Source organism: Contarinia nasturtii, unplaced genomic scaffold (assembly GCF_009176525.2).
Source record: "Contarinia nasturtii isolate CC-2019 unplaced genomic scaffold, AAFC_CNas_1.1 Cnas_scaffold_1699, whole genome shotgun sequence".
Taxonomy (NCBI): Eukaryota; Metazoa; Arthropoda; class Insecta; order Diptera; family Cecidomyiidae; genus Contarinia; species Contarinia nasturtii.
In genome coordinates, this window is record NW_022199032.1 from 2,656,724 (window position 1) to 2,677,751 (window position 21,028).

The window sequence follows — 21,028 nt, forward strand, 5'->3', positions numbered from 1 at the left end:
AACAACAAATTCTAAATCATTTCACTTGAGGAAATGAACATGAGCACAATATAAAATCAATAAATAACACATTTGATGTGTGTCTGCGTTTGGTGTGTGTGTTTGGTTGTCGACAGGTAGACACTTGAAAACAAATTGGAAGGAATATAAAATGATTTAGCATGAATAGAATAATGTTTTGTGCTTATGCTTATGCAAACAACGAGTGAAGTATGTCCATTTAGATAGAAAAAAAGAAGAATGCGTGCCGTTCAAAATTTATTTATTTTTTCCGATGGTAGTTTGGAGTATGCCATTTTCGATATATAAAATCCGTATTTGTGCAATTTTATGTCACCATTTTTATAGGCTCGCATAAATAACCGACAAAAAAATATTAATAAAAAAAGGGAATATGCCAAAAAATATAACACAGCTCTAACAATACGTTTGTAATGAAAAATGTGGTGCGATTTCATTCATTCTTTGCGAACGTTGTAAAAATGTTGCTTCTTCTTCTTCTTTTTATTGCCATTATTTCACTTTTATTGTTCCTTCGAACGCAAACAATTGATAGACTTCTTCAATATTTTCGCCATTTAAAATATATTAAATATTTTCCCTGGCTTTCATGTGCGATGAAAAGCCATCGTGTCATTTTTCTTCTTCGCATTTTTTTTCGTCCAGGTGAAATCAATCTGGCACAAATGGTTTTTTGATGCAAACAGTAAAACTTCTATAGTCCCGCAATTTTTATTGTTGCTGACAGGCTCTGTTATGGCAGCCACCGACAAAGGTTTTATTTGCTTTCATGTGTTTCAAATTGAGGGAAATTGATTCACTCTCTCATCTTTTTTGGTCGTCTCTTCATACATAACAGACGACAAAAATTTTTATAATAACAAAATGATGTGTAGTTTGGCATGAATAAAGCGTTTCACAAAGCATCTTCAAACGACACGAGATATACACTTTTCGTGATTTTGGCACGATGCAAATTTGTAAGAGACTATGTAAAGGGAATGAAAGAGATGGATAAAGAGGGAGAGAGAGAAAAAAAGGAAAGTTTTTGATATTATCTAAAATGTGCACACGGTTATAACTCCCCATTCTCCCAATCATAAATTTGACATTCGTTGTGCCCTTTTGAAAGACAATACAATCATCCTCATTTGACGTTCTTGCCGTTGTCCCCCTTACCACTCAGCTTATTATTTGCGATTTTTCATTTAGATAAATTATCACTAATTAAGTTTAATTAATTAAATGTATGTGTTTGAAATCCTCATCTCTCTATGCCAATATTCCGAATTGTTTTGCTCTTGCATTGTACAATGTAATGGGACCAAACAAACTTTTGCAGAATGGACCGAAACATATAATAGATTGGAAAATCTATTTTCGTGGAATAGATTGTAACTTGTTTTACAAAAATCACGTCTGTGCCAAGTAAAATGATAACGAATATATGCATACGGATTGGAATTCATATTTCCAAAATAATATTCATCACAAGGATGATGGTCGAGAGTACATAGCGTGCAATGATCACGTATTTGTATTGCTCAGTAGAGACGAGAAACAAGTGAAGAGTGGCGAGTAAAGTAAAAAAAATATGAATGAAAACAATAATAAAAATTGGAGTTGTTTGCTTTATCTTTAATGCTCATTGCTCATGTTTTATCTTGCACTTTTTTCTATATCTCTTTCATTTTGTGAGGGTGTGTGCGCTTGGATGAAAACAATACAGAAAAAAGCCAAGCTGTTGACATCATTTGTTTCACTTACTTTGAAGAAGAAACGAAAAAGTTACGAACAAATGACGGTCGTCTATTACATTTTTCCTTCTTCTTCTTCTTTCTCGCTGTTATATCCTCAATAGAACACATTTTGTGCGGCTTTAGCGCCAAACTTGCTTCGGATATAAAGAGAACTGTAATCGTAAATCAAAAGAAGCGCACAATCCAAACAAAACTTCGGTATATTTTTTTTATTCTTTCTCGTGTATCATGTTTCCTTTTACATGCAGCGATTTTGATGAAAATGTTATTTGACATAAAGAGGACAAAAGAGAGGTACGGAAACTCATTATGAAATTTGCATATATGGAAGTTTGCGCATTTTTCGACAATAGAAAAGAATGGCTGATACACCAGGGCATTTCTATTCAATCATCGCAATTTTGTTTATCGATTGATTATATTAATCGCTAAAAGCGATACAAAAACACACACACACACGCAAAGTGTGTGTGAAAAGCACAGTTTCATTATGTTCATTGTGTATTGTTGCCTTTGATGTTCGTTATGGAACCGAATGGAAGGAGATAAAATGACACAAGCTAAATGACAGACATCGTGTGTTTGTGTATGAAAACTAGAGAATCAAGTATAGAATGTAATACTGTGTGTCGTAGAACTTCGGTTTTTTTTTTGAAATTTTCGTACGAGCTAAATATAATCTAAAAATTAATGCCAACTTATAACTTATATAATACACACATTGTCATCACAAAGCGGATTTTCTCTCTGTATAAACAAACATAAATTGAGAGGACAACAAGTTCGACCGCATCTTTATTACGACTCTATTCGCATATATGAAGGAAGAAGAAGTAGACAACAACAAAAAAATTCAACAACAAACAAAACTTTGAATCTTTTTCCTTTATTATTACTGTAGTTCTCTGTTTTCATTACATGTTTCGATCATGTCCCTTGTTTGCTCCTCAACATACTGTGAACGTCCAAACGGTTGTCAAATCACCAGTTCAAAAATAGATGAAGAACGAAAAAAATCGACTACCAACAGCATGAGTCACATGCTTGTTTTTCATTTAGTTTGCCATTTTTCGAATATTTACAAAAGATGCAGATTAGTGAGTGACTGTTTAGCATATACACACACCCACCCATATATTCATCGGTCGGCGTGAACCATACGAGAATTGGTTATTCTGGCTTTTATGTTATGCTATTCGCTCGCATAATCTCGTATATCACTTTTTTTCGGGAATCTGAGACTCGAGTCTAGAGTCTAGAGAACTGTCTTTCTTCAGTATATTTAGAGCCTTGAACTAGATATATATTTACGTTTCATCAAAACTGACATGTTTTGTTGCGTTATTTTTTTTATGGTTATGTTTTCTATAAAACATCATTCGATTCAAGCGGCGAATGAGCAAAAAAAAACTGTTTTGATAGAAGTCCGGGTGTATGGTGAACACACACAGCGAAGAAGAGAAATATGGATTGGCGTACAAAGAATATAAATACCAGATGTATTTACAACAAACAGAGACGATGTGGGATGATGAAGAGCATAAAGGATGGAGGGATGAGGGATAAAAGATGACAATAACGCAATATGGTTTTTGTGTGTTGTTATTATTTATTACAAAAAAAAAAACAAGTCAGATTTATATGCATCAAACTTAAACAAGGCACACCATAGAAACCAACTATAATAAAAAAAGTCGTGCACAGGTAGTTAGCCAGTGTCAGCATTGAAGTCATCGTGTTTACTCATTAATAGAGAGGCTTTGGTGAGCTTTGCTGCGGTGAATGTATCATTGTAACATATTCGTATTTGAAATAGGAAGTTTAAATAAAAAATACGGTGATAACAAAAGGCGAAACGAAAACGCTTTATAACAAATAACAATACCACCGAAAGCGGATAGAATAGTCAAAGTAAAATCAATAGCGTTATCATTCCACTATGTTTAACGAATATAAATACAGATCAGATTGATTGTTCATATATTATATAGAGACATGTTTGTTTTTGTATTTGCCTTGCTTCAAACAGTGGAACAATGTATTATTTTACGTGTACGAGAGTGGGGGATCATGTGGCGATAGTCATATTTTCGATTTCCATTTGACTTTTATGCCTTTTATGGATACGGAAAATGTGGCAACCGGGGCTCAAATAAAAGCTTACAACCATATATATATACATTTAGATTGATAAAATAATGACAATATCAAAACAAAAGGCAATCATTCAATATATTCACAACATACTGACATGTTGAAGCAACGCATCCTGTGCGTAGTACGCTATCAAGATTTCCAACACCGAAATTCGTTCCGAGAAACATCAAGATACGGAGAGTGTGAGAGATTTTCATACGCAACATACAATGTTCAAGTCAATTGACAATTTATATCTAATATCTCATGATTCGAAAACAAAAACAGAACTCTGCATGATGATAGAGATGCGCAGCATGTAACTGTGAACAGAGATCGAGAGTGAAAAATCAATGAATGGTAAACTGTGTTTAGTGTTGACCATGGGTATTCCTTCAATTGTATTATGTTCGTTTACATTCAAACTACAAATCGAACTGTGAATTTCATTTCGATTTGATACAATGTGATTCGTTTCATTATTAATTTGAAACCAAGTGACTATGAAATGCAAAGATAACCAATATATCTCTATGTCGATAGATACCGATGTGATAAAATGCACCACCATAAAAACAGCCTCCAATATCAATTGAACCATTCACTCACTGTTTTTCATACACGATAATATTTGCTTGTGTGTTTTTGTTATTCTTATTCTCATTCTTATTATTACTGTTATTGTATTATATTATTATTATCGGCACGAAGCTAGCACACACAAATATTGTAATCGATTTCTGTTCGTAACGTAGATAAAAGTGATTGTGATTGAATAAAAAATATGGTGAATTTCGATACATACCTGAATTTATGTGAATGCCAATTGTTTTTTTTTCGTTTGCCATGGAAATCGGTTTATGGTTTTTGTGCAGTGCGTTCGCACGTATTGACGTTTTTTTTAGATGCTTTGTTCGATTGATCGTTCACGAATATTGCCCTTAACACTTTTTAGCCCCCGTAATCTGTTCACCATTTAACCTTTTCTCCCATGAATACCATGAATGAATAAAATGTCGAAGACTATTGCACATTGTAATTTTCCAAACGGATTATTTAACATTAGAAGATGAGTCGCTTGCACACACAAAATGACGCATACACATTGAAACAGATACTGAGAATCCGTTGGCTCAGTTCGGGGCTGAGGTTGATCAATTCATATCGACTTCATACACGAAATAAACAATAACGGTCACGCGTACACATAGACAAAATTAAATAAATCCATAACTATACGTTGTCGTCTCGACGATTGTGTACTATTGCGTGCGTGACGTTGGATTGGAAAACGATGGCCCAATTCAATGCATAGCATAGACACAACGCAAACCTTTTTTTTTTGCTGGCGATAATAATTCTGGTTTTGTGTACGACGTACACAGCATTCAATTCTTCGATTCATGCATGATGTTGTTCGTCCATCGCCTGTATTCACCATGCTTATTTATACGCATACAACATATTCAATTCGAATATATGGACCATTGTTCATTTTGCCCTGTATAAATAGTATAAATTCCGAATTGAAGCGATCTATATGCTTTCAATAACGTACGATTTTGCTCTTCCATTGTTGTTATATTTGTGTATATGTTTTCTATTCATTGTACACATCTTTCACCGGTCCCTTTTATTTACTGTCTTCATTCAACGAGATGAGTTGAGCTTTGTTCTTGGCTAAGTTTTCACTAAGAAAACATACCTTTTCACTCAATGCATGTATGTATGTGCACCATTTTGGGATGAATTTAATAAAGAGAATAAAAAATATGATGTAGTAAAGACATAATAATAATAATAATCCATATTTGATAACTGATAATAGTTAATGTCTCTTCGCTTATTGCTTTCTTTTCATGAGTTTTATGGATTTGAGAGATCTTTATTCTGCTCACGACCAATGTCAATGCTTTTATCTCAAGCGGGCGGGCGCACATACACTGTGAATTAATAGCATACAATTTCAATTCATCATTTAAAGATATGACCGACACATACACACTCACTCTTCTAGACGAAGATGGTGTGAGATCAGCGAATGAGGGAAGGGTATGATTGAAGTACAGAAACTGTATACGCTCAATATCACATTTCAACCATTAATGCAATGGCATACGTTGAAAATTGGAAAGCTTTCAATACGATAAGCGACTCATCAATAATCTATTCATTAATTTTAATGTAAATATTTGCATTTGATGGAAGACATATGATTATTATGTTCCATTAAAATTCTATCATTTGTTTGCATGAGCAATGTGATTGACGACAATGGTGGCGACAGTTGAACTAGTTCATTTAACCATATGACACAATAGTACACTGATTTTCACAGCCAAAAAAAAGTGCCAGACATTTTATTGCCCGTGGTTTGAAATCGCTATAATCGCATTGGATGGCATTTCAAAAGTAGCACATTTTTGCTATTACACTTTGTATTCTTAACAAATCATATTATACAATTTTCAAACATCGATGATATTAAATTGTCTTATCTTAATATTTTTGTTTGCTTTCAGATTTGCTTGGAGAGTAGCCAATGCTTTCTCAGTGATATAAATTTCATTGAGTGAATTCCCAGGTATGTACAAGCTCTAGTAATTGAATTGAATGGAACTGAACTTAACTGAAGAAGTGAGAGAAAAAACAAACATTATCAGAAAACTACCAACAAACCATTCACATTACCTGCGATTAGTTCTGGTATCGGTTCTTTTCCGCTTTCATAATTACTTACAATATTGCGCACATTTGTGTGTGTGTGCAATGTAACTTCGAAAGTTGTTGCATCAACTTTATGGATTGCATCCAAAAGTATCAACGTGCTTCTTCAATAATCTGTAGTTTCCATCGTTTGGTGATTTACATTTCCAAACGTTATACATTGTTATTGGAGAATGTTTTATAGTATCTTAGTTGGAAGACAAGAGCAAAAAAGGGTATTCAATATTTTGAACACGTGGAGGAGCACGCACACACACACATGCATTGTGTTGGAATTTGTGGCAAGAGATTACAAGTTAATGAATTTCATTTTACCTTCCTTTGGTCCAATAAATTTTGCTCATCCATGGGGATTTTCATTCATTTCCGCACATGATATATCCGTATGCTACCATCCGTACAGATAATATTCGAAAGATGTGTGCAGTTTGTAAATGCTATAAAATATGCTTTAAATGAGCATTACGACAAAATTCATATTTTTAACACACACCAGAGCTACGATATTCATACACTTTCAGAACATTGATTTATTGATGTATGAATTTTCTTCTTTCTCTCTTCTCCCCCGCTATGCCTCATCGTCATCTCAATTTATCTACCAGCAATTGCGAACACCAATTTATAACCAATAAAATCATTGACAATAAAAAAGCAATTTCCATCGAAAACTTTGTCCAAACAACCTCGAAGTTCGTGCGCAAAACAAACTTCTGCCACACCAGTCAGGCAGGAGTCAGTAAATTCGTATACGATTCAATATTGTATATAAAATGCATGAGCACGATAAATCTTGCCATCATTCATGAGAAAAAGTGAAAATGCGAGCGGCAAAAAATTAAAACAACAAACAAAAAAAAACTGAAAAGTGCGTTGATTAACAATGAAATCGGATACTGTGTTTATTGACTTAAGGGAATTGGTATTCTCTGATCTATTTGTAGTGAAACAGAGATGATTTGCGCAACTTGAAACGGTTCGTTTGTAAAATATGAGCAAATATCGATATGGGGTGCTTAATTCTTCAACCATATTTTGAGAGAATATGCACAAAAATGCGAGAGAATTACTTTACTCGGTGTTTTTTTTTTAACTTTTATGCGAAAGAGAATCCTTGAGGAAGTTCTACAAAAATGCAAAAAAAAAAAACTAGAAATAAAACAAACTTGTAAAGTCGTTTTAGTGGTGTAGAGCTAAAATTAGCCAATTAATTATAATAGTTAAATTTAAATGCTAATTGTCGTTTAAAATAGCATTCACTACATTTTTATTTGGAATTTTTTTTGTACACATAATGAAAAAATATGAAGTGGCAAACGTTAAACGAAGATGCCTTAAAATGGAAAATGAAGAGCCATTTTGGTGTAAAATATTTAAAATGTGTTTACAATGTACTGGATCTTAAGCTCCAGGAAATTGTAAAGCTTATTGTTTCACAACAATTTGGAATTACCCTGAGAAATTACGACAAATCAAATACGAAATGAAAAAAAATACTTTCGCATTAAACGAATTCATTCTAATAAATGAACAAATAGATTAAGATTTAAAATAAAGAATTTACATTTAAATATTCGTGTACCATTGAGGCGGTTATTTGTTCGAGTCTTGTTTCACCTAGGAAATTGGACGTTTTCTTAAAATTATTGTTGCTAACATTATCGACCGTTTTTCCGTTGAAATGTGAAAATGGCATTTCGGCCTTTTGACAAACGATTAAATTAAATTATTGATGTAAATGTACATCCGTTTACTTGTTACGCACAGTAGTCGTGTGAGTGACGTGACAGGTTGATGAATTGTTTTATTATGAGTGCCAAACGGCTGATCACCACCAAACTCAACTCAACGTGACTATTTTTTTATGTGCTCTGGTCATAGTCTGTGCGCGACCGATAATTTATATGCAACATTTGTTATTGAATCATACAGAGAATGCGAAATGTGATGACAAACGAAATCAGTGTTGTTAATAATTTTTGAATTGGTATCATGGCAATTGCGATCGATCAAATTCTATCGTTCATTTTTATTTTTCGCTTGAATTTTCATCATTAAGTCATTAAAATCGGCGAATATGATTCGGCCGATAAATGTATTCAAATTCAAATCAAGGTGTTCGTGGAAGAAAAAAGAACTGGCTTCTTTAATTACTAAACGCATTTTTGATAAGCTGATTTGGCAATCTTCACGCAAATTAAGTCGTCATCGAAAGACGTGAGCAACAAAACTTCGAAAGTATAACAAAACAAATATGCCAAAAATCGACAAAATGATTTAATCATTACGTGCACGGCTTAACACGGACAAAAATATATCAAGTGTGAGAGATGATGACTTTTTCATCGGTAGAAAGTAAATTTAGGTAGAAGAAAAAACAGCGATACGGAAGATTTATTTAAACATCTTTCCATTGTGCACGCATATTGTTCGTCACTGCACGTGTTTGAGCGAATTTACACAAACCCAACATAATACAAAGAATGTCGGTAGCATAAATGTTAAAGAATAATACATTGAAAATATATCAAGTGCGTGTGTGTGCGCGTCCGTTCATTGGATGAACCGCAACTTTTAGCTTATAGAAGGATATTAAATGGGAAGCTTTTTAATGAACTTGAATTTATGCGTGGCTTTTGTATTGTTGGATGTCGTTTAATGAAAATTTATATTCAGTTTGTGTTGTATGATGTAGATCGGCCACAAACACATGCGCGAGGGCCGCACACAGTCCGTCCGCCTGGAGATTCAATGTGATTTAATTTTGATACACAGCAATTTGATTGCTTTAGCCGCACATACACACTTGTTAGCTTGAACGGTTCAATGCGCTCAATGTTATTTTATGCGAAATCATACATGCCAAAAGTTTATATCATTCTCTCTATCTCTCTGTCACTCATTGTATGAGCATTTTACATGAATCTACACCAGTGGCCATAATTTATGCAGGCGACAACAACAAAATTATTATTATATGTTAGTCCAATCAACATGATGATGATGATGATAGTCACCGATACATGCATAAAACCCAAATTTTATACGATTTAAAAGCACTTAACCGTGCAAATGCAAACAGACAATTATTGCGTCTCTCGAAAAATATTCAAAACGAATGATGGCTCAACTTCAAAACACATTAAAGTGACTTTTTGAAAATATGGGCGAAAAAGTTTCGAGGGTATCATCAACCGTCGATGTTACTTGAGACTAGAATAAAAGTCGAAAAACAGACAAAAAACATCAACGGCAAAGTATTCAACACATTATGAACCATTACAAGTGACACATACTTTCATCTTCTTAAAAGCCTCCCTGTTCTCGCTTTCTTTGACTTTCTTTTTTTTTGTTTTACGTTGCTGCCTTTTTTTAATTGACAGAACATTTTTGCCAAAGTTTTTCAAAGCAAACAAAAAATCGCCACTGAATAACGTTGAGTAATAAAAAAATCCATTTTAATGCACTTTGTTGAGCTGCTTTTATTGTTATCGGAAAGTAAAAGTTTTTCTTTATGCATTCCAATTATATGGTATAAAATGGTCGTATCATCGTTAATGCTCTATGAAAATGAATATGATGACTTTTAAAATATTTTAAAGCAAACTTGACGTCAATTTTATCACAATTATTGAGCAAACACAACAAATTGTAAGCATATGCCCAAGGGTATTGCGTTTTGCGCTTCAAAACCGGAATAAAAATGAAAAATTAAAAAGAGTAAAGAGAAGTCGAGAAGAGAGAGTTGGAAAGAGGGAGAGATAAAGAGAGAGTAAGAGAGATTAATACTCGAAAAATTAACATACACATCATCCTGTATCGAAAGAAAATTTGTCTGATTTCATTTCAGCGTATGTGCGACGAAAGATATGAAGCTGTCGGTTTTTTATTTTTCCGGTTTTATGATTAAGCTCAAATGTTGAATATAGCATTTAGGGTAAATATTATCATGTCAAATATGCATAGCCTTCCGTCATATGTACATGAACTCATAAAAATATAAAAATTAAAATTTCTTATCGCCAAAACAGCTCACAAAGCTGTACGTGTACGTTTTTGCGGTTGTATGCAATGGTGAATAAATGGAAAAATAACGACATTCTATTTTGCCGAATATTTGTTGTGCGGCACATCGTGTATGTGTGTGTGGCCATGAATGAATTTTGTGCAGCGGCAAACAAAAGAATAGAAAAACGCAAATATGAGTTACGAGGAGAGAAAAAAAAACACATTGAATAAGAATATGTACCTGAAAAACTGTAAACGATTTCATTGAGGGCACATCAATTGACGAAAAAAAGGTGAACCAAACTGCGCTTGATGTTTCAAGTTGCACAAAAAATCTTTCATTTAATATGTATGACATTCGGAGGGAACGCAAACAAATCAAATGTGAAAATAAATCATTCGTACGTTTTGTGAGCATATCCAAATAGATATATATGTATACGCACTCGGTCGTTTGTTGGCGCGTTCTCGTGGCACGCACGTACACCTGTTTAACATTTTTCAATGAATACACCATGCATCCCGTGTGTCAGAGCCTGCCTTTATTCCGCCATGTCTCTTGATCTCGACCTATTCGAAAGTGTTTTTTTTATTTCAATCACTTGTCATTGTTCATTCGTAACTGGATGAAATCATCTTTTGGTGATACTAATGCTGCCGTATACTTCTCTACCACACAAACGACCAACGTGGCTTTTTTTTCTCAGATTCGTTTTTCACATCAAATATAAATACATGTACAATATTTTTAATTTACATTTGCGCTGGTTGATCTTCTTTCCTGAAATCGTTTCGACTAAAGGTATAATATTTAAAATTTATACCTATCACAGCCAACTATCATAAATATATACATATTTTAAAGTTCTTCTGTCGTAACGATCAATGCTCGTTGTTGCGGACTACATCTCCATAAATAAAACATCAACTATAATTTCCTGTGCACTTTCACGAACTTTTTCATTTCATCTGATTTTACTTTGGCGAAATATTCTCACAATTGCACAATGTCAACGATATAAAAGTCAACTTATTCAAGTTTCTTGTTGAAAGACTTTTGAATTTTCAATGAAAATTATTTATAAAATATAAATAGTTTGCTGCCGAGAACAACCGAACGAACAAACGAGAAAAAAAAACAACGACCGAAAAATGTAATGGTGTGAAATCTTGAAGGCTTCACCCGTTTTTCTAACAATAAATTGCATTCAACCGAAAGGTGGCAGTTGAAAATATCCGAAGTTCCAACCACACTCAGCTATCGACAAGAGTCTCGTTCACTGATTTTATTATTGCCGGTGTACGGATTTTCAGCCAATTTGACACATAAGTGTTTCGAGAACTCAATACAAAATTCAATATTCTATGCCAAACTTCATCATTTAATCAATAGTTTTCGATTGGTTCGACAGGCTTGAATGAGTTTTTTTTTTATTTAATATTGCATCGATGACGATAACTAGTATCGACATCGTGGTATACTTTGTTGTTAGCGAATGAACGTGCATAACAATATATGGAAACCACAGAAATTTCATCAAGAGCATAGAGTCAATCAAATGGTCCGGAAGATCTGTGGTGCTACAGTATAAAAAAAGGTGAAGCGAACAAAAAAAATTGAATTCGGTTTGTGTTGTTAAGCAATCCACACACGGTTACCGCAGGATTTGTACGAAAAGAAAGAGAGAGAGAGAGAAAACACGTACGCGTGACCTCGAATAACCACACATCATATTCCACAATAGTAATGCATTAATTATCAGGCGAACGGTTGCATTTATTTCAACAAAGCGAAAAATTTTCGCTTATTATGAAGATATATCCCGTGCGAATTTGTTCATTTGTTGCACATTTCTTTTTTTTTTGTATGCGTATTTTTAATTTCTGAGCCTGGTTTTGCTGGTAGCAGTTTTTGTTGTGCGTGATTATTAATTGGTTTTTGGTTGTGCTTATTTCACCACGTTTTTTTATTCATCCGGAATATCCGCTTTTCAAAATGGTCGGCTGCACGCTCTACACATACGTAAAAAAATGCTATCGTTTCTGAATGTGAAAAAGTGCACAACTGGCTCAAAATATATTCAACCAATAAAATATAAAATAATATCAATGTTTGTATAATAAAAGCAATCAACTAAAATGGCATTGAACGTGAGAACATTTTTGGGATGCAAAGAGTTGATGATTTTCAGTTTTAGTCGTAGTTTCTGTAGTTGACGATTTCATAAAATTTGGATTGATCCAAGTTTTAGTTGAATAGAATTGGAGTCAGAGAGACAGCGTGTTTTACGTAGTCTCGACAGACCGAAAAATAATTGCCCCAATATTGATTCCTCTTAAATAGCTGGATGAGACAATTAATGAACCATTCAATCAGTCTCTGCATATATCGAAAAAGAATTGTGCGACGCACAGATATTACACAGAAATTGATTTAATGTTTGAGGTTCGCCACATTTTCCAAGTTTAATTTTTCTCCTTTCATTCTTCAGTGGGCTTTCATTGAATCAAATTTATTTACGTAATAAAAGAAGATTTACAATCAATTTCTTTTATTGTCTTGCAGATAAGAGAGGGAATAATAGCGAAAAAACCATTGGACTAGATGCTGGTGCTGCTGGTATTACAGTAAACAAATCAGAGATTACCAATCGAAGAAACGCAGAAAAAGAGATAGATAGAGAGAGAGACGTATAACACAAAAAAGGCGACAACGATCTACAGTTTAATTCAAGAGAGAGAAAAAAACGGCCGATACAGCGAAAAACCACACATAGCAAATAGTCATAGAGTGCAAAGCGAAACAAACCATTTACAACATGAACATTTTTCAAATAAGTAAATTTCATTTTATTGCGACAATTGCCACGGTTGCGACCACATCACCGTTATATTGATGTGTGTTTCGACGACAAACTACGACGACGACGGCGACGAGAACGCGCAGTGAACAAACGAACGAATGAACGACACATATTGATAATGAAAAACAAACAGCTGAGTGAATTGTTTTGAAACACCTTTTAGTTTCGTTTTTTTTTTTTTCGTTTGTTTGTTTTTAAACACGTCAAATATTTGTTGACGGGGGAATTTATAAATTATATCGAAATCAGTTGATGTACTGGTGTTACACATCGAGGCTTAAAGGGCATCGAAAACATCGACGCACTGAATCATTCGAGGAATATAAAATACACGCACGTACATATGTGTGCTCGGCCAAAATAGTGACAATCACATCAAATCAACTAGAGACTAACACACAAAAACCACAGCCAGCATTTCGTTGAAAATTTTTCGATTTTATTTTCATTTGTTCTTCGATTTCTCTATTCTTCTTTTTTTCAATTCCGATATTTGGAAATCATTGCTTGTGAGCTTTTGTAACGGCATGGGGCGTGAATACAGCCCCTAGCCATTATTTATCTATCTGTATGGAGCATTTAAAATTTGACGAAATAGGATCACAAGCAGCCAACCTTACGATTGCCTCACTGTCGCAGGTAACAAAAGAACTGTCGACACAGTCGTCGTCATCGTTTGGCACCAGTTCAACGGCGGTCCCATCAGCTTCGTCCACCTCATCCGATTCGGGCACATCGTTGCCACCATTGCAGGCAATTGTCGTAAGCATTATATTGTTGGTTGTAATATTTGTAACGGCCGTCGGTAATATTTTAGTATGTATTGCTGTGTGTATGGTGCGAAAGCTTCGAAGGCCCTGCAATTATCTTCTGGTATCGTTAGCTGTATCGGATCTATGCGTCGCAATATTGGTGAGTATCGACCGTCATTCGAATGATGAACGATTGTCGTAAAACACAACGAATAATTTTGATCGATTTTGGTTGAAATCACACTATCGGTGTGCACATTTTTGCTTTGTGCCATTCCGAAATTTAAAGCAAACATTTATAGCATTTAACTTGTGCCTTCCTTATTTACTTAAATATATATTTTTCGCTTGATGCTCGTAAAATCTTAATTGTGTGTTTCGCTGTTCGATGTCATTTTATCGAGTGACCGTTTAATTTTTCGTTTTCATTCAATTCAGGTGATGCCCCCGGCATTGTTGTTCGAAGTGCTGGGCGAATGGAATTTTGGAACGGTGTTTTGCGATTTATGGGTGTCATTCGACCAGCTGGCTTGTACAGCATCCATACTGAATTTGTGCGCGATATCGTTGGATCGCTACTGGGCCATCACAAAACCATTGGAATATGGTGTTAAACGAACGCCAAGGCGTATGATGCTGTGTGTGGCATTGGTATGGTTGGGTGCCGCATGCATTTCACTACCACCACTCTTGATTCTCGGCAACAAACATTATACCGAACAAGGTGAACCAATTTGTTTGGTGTGCCAAAATTTTGGCTATCAAATTTATGCAACGTTTGGATCATTTTATATTCCGTTAGCGGTCATGCTATTTGTTTACTATCAAATATTTCGAGCAGCACGTCGAATCGTTTTAGATGAAAAACGCGCACAGACCCGTCTCGAAAACACAATGAACGGCGGCACCAAAGAGAAACCAATCGAAACAAGTAGCGGCACAATTATAGGTTCACCACATCAAAAGAAATTACGGTTTCAATTAGCTAAAGAGCGTAAAGCATCAACTACATTAGGAATAATAATGTCCGCATTCACGATATGTTGGTTGCCATTTTTTTTGTTAGCTTTAGTTCGTGCATTTCTTTATGAGGGTCAAGGTCATAACGATGAACCGGTGCCGAGCTATCTACAGTCAATATTTTTATGGTTAGGTTATGCAAACTCTCTACTAAATCCAGTTATCTATGCGACCTTGAATCGTGACTTCCGTAAACCGTTCCAAGAAATTTTATATTTTCGATGCTCCAGTTTGAATTTAATGATGCGCGAAGATTTCTATCACAGTCAATACGGTGAACCCACATCACAACGTGTTGTTGTTGGCGGCGAAGGCCATGGCGCTCGAGAAAGTTTTCTTTGAAATTTAAAGTCGTAGAGGGTTTTCGATTAAGCTTCCACATATTCGATACAGCACGGGCACAATTGAAATGAAAAAGGTGTGCCTTCATATTACGGTACAAACACACATTTCAACTGTATCTGCCATTTGGTCAACATTGTTTGCTGTGACAGTGACAGTGACAGTGTTAGAGCCACCACCAACGAGACCACAATAAAAAAGAAAGAAATATAAAACGAAAACAAACGAAGACCCTCTTCAAAACTCAAGCAATCGATTCGAAATCAAATATTTTATCTAATAAAACTGAAGCCATCTATATTTCGATATAAACATTAAACACACTCAAAACTTTTGCAATCGCATACACTTCGATTATTATTTTGTGTATAGTAATAAGGACGTGTTCTATGTTTATAAGGTGATAAATATTTAGTTCAATTTTATTGGGGCTAGAAGAGAGGTGACGAACGCTCTGTGCTGGTGAGAGACATCATTTATGACATAAAAGTGCATTAGAATGACAACTGAACAGTACAGCCATCCTCTCTAGCAGCCGCATTGTAATTTACAAAGATTTAGACATGATTGAGGGACAAAAATTATGAAAACATTTGACACATATTATGCGCAAATTTATTATGATACAGATTCGTATGGCTTCATTTATTGCGACATTGATTGATAATAATATGAAATGAAAACAATTTATATTGGCCTAGAAAATATTTCTATATATATGTGTGCATTTAAGCATACTATGTATTTCGAGCAGATCATTTCACACGCACATTCTTGCACAGATAGACAACTGAAATCTGATCATTTCGATTTAGTAAGTGTTGAACAATTGCATTTCAAAACACGAACGGCAATTCATATGAAAATAATCACCAAAGATTCATGAAATATACGTACTATGTATTAAAGAGAAACAACAACAAAACAAGGTGAAGTATTCTATACAAAATAGATGTTTTTAGGTAGTTCAGTGAAAAATGTTGAAAGTAAATGTGATTTGTTATAACGAGTAAGATCGAAACTAAACGGGAAAAAAATCTATAAGTATAAAAGAGATACATTTATTTATCGATAAAGTTGTCCATTAGCTAAAATAATCATTTTTATTTACAATCCAGGAAAATACGCGATTTGCAATCCGTTTCAAAGAAATTCACAATTTGCAAGCGGTAGCATTTTCTTCAATCAAAATTTGTCGAACTCAAAATTTAAATCTTTTTGCTTGCTCTTGAGACTCGAAGAAATTATCTTAGATTGACGATGATCGCTTTGATGCATACAATTCCTTTCCCACTTTCGTCCAGACAGACATTATTCATTAAATGCAGATTTTTTTACCATGGAAAAATTGATGAAATGACTAAAATAAATATTATCTATAAAATCAAATCCAAAATGATTAATTTTGAGCTATTGATTTTTAATAAGCTCTTTGAAAAATCCAACCGGATGAAAAATAAACCAATATTTATTTTGAAACTTCCGATTCATTTAAATCAATGGTCTATTATTTTTCGTTCATAAATTATGTTGAATTAATTTAGTGAATTACATTCGAACGGGACAACTAACAAAATCAAATTGAATGTGAAACCGTAATCAATGCTTACTCAATTCGTCATTCATTAAAATTGGCATTTCATTCATTTTAATTCAATTTTATTTAACTAAACCCCACCAATATTTGATTGGCTAATTGTTGCGTTTGAAACATTTTTGGAAATTTACAGACTCAACAAGTATGACAAGTTAATGTTCAAGCAATTTCTTAAAAAAAAAAAAATGGGCGCATAGTGTTAAAGGAACGGCACAGTACACATGTAGAAAAGTTGTAACCGTATCGCTTTCGAAATAAATGATCAGAATTCAATGAAAAGTGTGTAGTATCTGTCTGATAGTAAAAAAGTAGAAAATGGTCATAATTTTACTATTATTTTTACTATAATTATTATATTATTATTTTTATTATTAATATAATCTCTCTGTTAGAAAACGATTTTGTTTTTTTTTTTTTAATTAAACCGGAAAACGAATATACATGCACACTGTATACATCTCTAAATTGAGGCTAAATATAATTTCTGTATATACATTAAGTAAATGATGAAGTGTCGAATATGTCATCTGTAAAAACAATTGTGGCTCAAATAGATGAAAAATCCATTTCAAAGACAGATTTTCTTTTTGTTTGCATTCATTTGAATTCTTACAAATAGATTTATTTTTTAAAGTTCGCCCGCCAAATTCACGTCAATTCATTATAAAACATAATTCTTATAATCGATCCAACAGTGAGATATCGTTTATTTCGTTTCAACAGATGATATTTTCGACATTGATAAATCAAATAAGCACAAATCATAAATGAAGGTACGTGTGTGTACATAAATTCTGATGGAATAATGATGCTTCAAATTTAAAAATGCAACAACAACCAAAAAAAAAAAACAAAAAAAGATACATAAACATGAAAAAATGCTCAAGAATGCTACGGTAGTTTTCGTGAGTATTGAGAAAGTATGCGAATTGCATTCCAAAACATAAACGGCTAAAAAACCAAATATCATTGGTAAACCATACGTATAGATAAGTTTGAAAAGTGTTTTCCCCAATATGAAAGTCGGTATCGAATTTCTCGGGCTACGAAAATTGGCTACTCAACTATTTGCCTACATGTAACTATATTGATATACATATATACACCTATATAATTTATGAAATGAGAAACAATTCCAGAAAATTATAGTAAACTTATCAGTGTATATACATTATACATAAATTGAAAATGATCATCGCACATGTTGTGTCATATAGAAAACTTCTATTTGAATGAGACTTTAATTTTCAATCACACTCACTTATACGTTTATGAGCATGCATTTGATAATGAAATTAGAGAAAAGCATGTTACATAACTCAAACACTCGAAATATTGTCTAGCAAAATATAAATGATCGTTTTTAAAACAAAAATATTTATGAGAAAATGATGAAAACATACATTTACAGGGATGCCACTTAAAGTGTGAAATCAAAATGTTGATATGTGTTTGATTTATGTGTGAGGCGTGCATTAATAATATAGAGAATGTGACCGACAAACAAAATAGAAAACACAGAGACAAGTTATATTTCACTTGAATTGTTATACAAATGGTTTAAAAATAAAAGTTTTCTTTATTATTGTATCATTGATTAAACTAACGAAATGAATCTTTAGAACATTTGTTTGTATTGAAAGTGTTTTTGTAAAGTTCCAATTTAAAATATGTTTCCGTTGTAGCCTTTTCACTACCAAAATCTATATTTTAACCATATCGTTCAACGATATGGATATTATTGTAAAAGTTTTAAGAGGAATGAAATTAAAATCACATCCGATTATTGCAGAACCGTCAAATTATTATTATGTATGTTGAGAAGAATATAAAAACAGTCATATGCGTTATGAATATAAGCAAATGATAAACATTTATTTAACAAAAAAAAAATTTAAAAAAAGTAAAATAAATTTGCTTAAATATATCCTTTAAATAAAATAGAGATATGTATTGTAAGTTTTCATTGAACAGTGAAAAGAATCACTACAATTGAACGATGGATTTCTGAAGCAAAGAGCACACACTTATACAAATCAAAAACAAACAAAAATACAAATGGCGAATGAGCGCATACAAAGTATCATAAAATAAGTTATTGGATCCATTACGTATGTTAATAAAAATACAAAAATAAATACACAAGCCATCTAAAGCTAACGAATTGTCATCAAACGATTGTTTATATAGTATATCAATCAAACAAAACCCACAAAAATGCAATGATAGTCATATAATTATTTGGTATAAATTGTTTGGCACGATTTCATACAGATTTTATTTTCACATTCATTAATTATTCCAATCCAAGAGTTCCTTCCAAGATCACGTGACTCCATCAGTTGAAATTCAACTAAACTTTCTAACAATGTTGAATGTCATTAAAGTGTACTGCCCAGAATTAACTGACCTCGTTTCTAGTTTTCTGTCAACACTAATCTCTCCATCATCGATTTGAATATTTTATCAAAAAGAAAAATCAGCAAATTTTCTGCAGACGAACCCGACCAGAAATGTTACCGTTCAACTTTTCGACAAAAGTTAAAAACTCTTATATCAACCAGATTTTTAGCAATTAAAAGTTTTCTTAACATTTTTATATTGAAGTAGTTGTGAGAAAATGGGTAAATTTTCATCCAATCCACAATTTTCATTTCCGAATCGACATTTTTCTTTTTGGTTCAAAATTTGTGTTAGCAAACAGATGTGTGATGCCGATTATTGTACCTCTAACATACCTCGTTTGTAATTCATGCACCCATATACTCTCACATCTACGATGAACACTCGGAACTTGATCGGGATCCATGAGACAAATTTCATGCAAGAAAATTTTATTTTCAATTCGCAATGAAGTTTCCGTTCCTTTTCATTTGTAAATAGAATTCTTTCATGTTGTCAAATACAATTTCTATGCGGTATCATATTACGCATAATTGGTTCATACATTAAAATTGAGATACAAAGAAATATGTTCTTCCACTCTGAAAATGGAAAATGAATCGCATTCAAAAGTCTTAATGAATCAAACAAAGTCAAGTCAGGTAATAGAATGCGCATAATCCAATGCAATAAAACCATTCAAGTTATCATCATTTTATTTGCGTTTTCCTTGTTTTAATAAAGCATGTCATATATGTGCATACTGTTTATAGATAAGAACACACACACACAAGAAAAAATAGCAACACTGAACGAAATACCAATCCAAATGGAAATGTATCTTACTTTATTTTAACCGTGAAATTGATTCTAGCTTGTTATATTTCTCGTTTTCTTTTCGATTGTGAGAAATGTAATTTCAATTTGTTGCGAAAAGCCAATGAAAATGATTCAATATTGAATGGATGAGGAAAAAAGGGGCAAGAGATCGAAACGAAGAAAATTGAACAACTATTCTCGAGAAAACAATGAATATCATAAGCAAAAGATAGTATGTATGCATATCGTTGTTCGAGCAAAGAACTTAAATGAACGATAACAAACGATACCGTATAGCATATATTTATGACGGAGTAATAATCCCATATCTACGTTATTTGCAACCGATTTTGATTTTATTTGAAAGCATTTTTGCACAACTATAGATATTTTTACTTGTTCGTCATTGTATTTTGTAACATTCAGTGTTAGCGTTTGCACTGTAACGTGCAAAATATTTTCTCTATCGTTCTCGGTTCGTCTCCTGTTCCATTGAACTTCAATTCTTTATTCGATACGGTTGCCATTGCAAATACCTTCCATTGCAATATCCGTACATATATGTATTTAAATATATCACATATATAGTATATTGAACGTGCTTGATATTGTGGTAGTCAT

General features: G+C 33.2%; 1 protein-coding gene across 4 annotated transcripts in view; it reads left to right on the top strand.

Moving 5' to 3' along the window:
- The window catches only part of LOC116347161 (5-hydroxytryptamine receptor 1), a 113,315-nt gene extending 95,779 nt beyond the window's left edge, over positions 1-17,536 (top strand). For all 4 annotated transcript variants that reach the window (XM_031777646.1, XM_031777645.1, XM_031777648.1 and 1 more), the window contains 3 exons: positions 6,419-6,480; positions 13,198-14,407; positions 14,686-17,536. In XM_031777646.1, coding sequence (XP_031633506.1) covers positions 14,066-14,407; positions 14,686-15,609 — 1,266 coding nt within the window. In that variant the 5' untranslated portion in view covers positions 6,419-6,480; positions 13,198-14,065 and the 3' untranslated portion in view covers positions 15,610-17,536. The remainder of the gene's footprint in view (positions 1-6,418; positions 6,481-13,197; positions 14,408-14,685) is intronic.
- Positions 17,537-21,028: the final 3,492 nt, after the last annotated feature.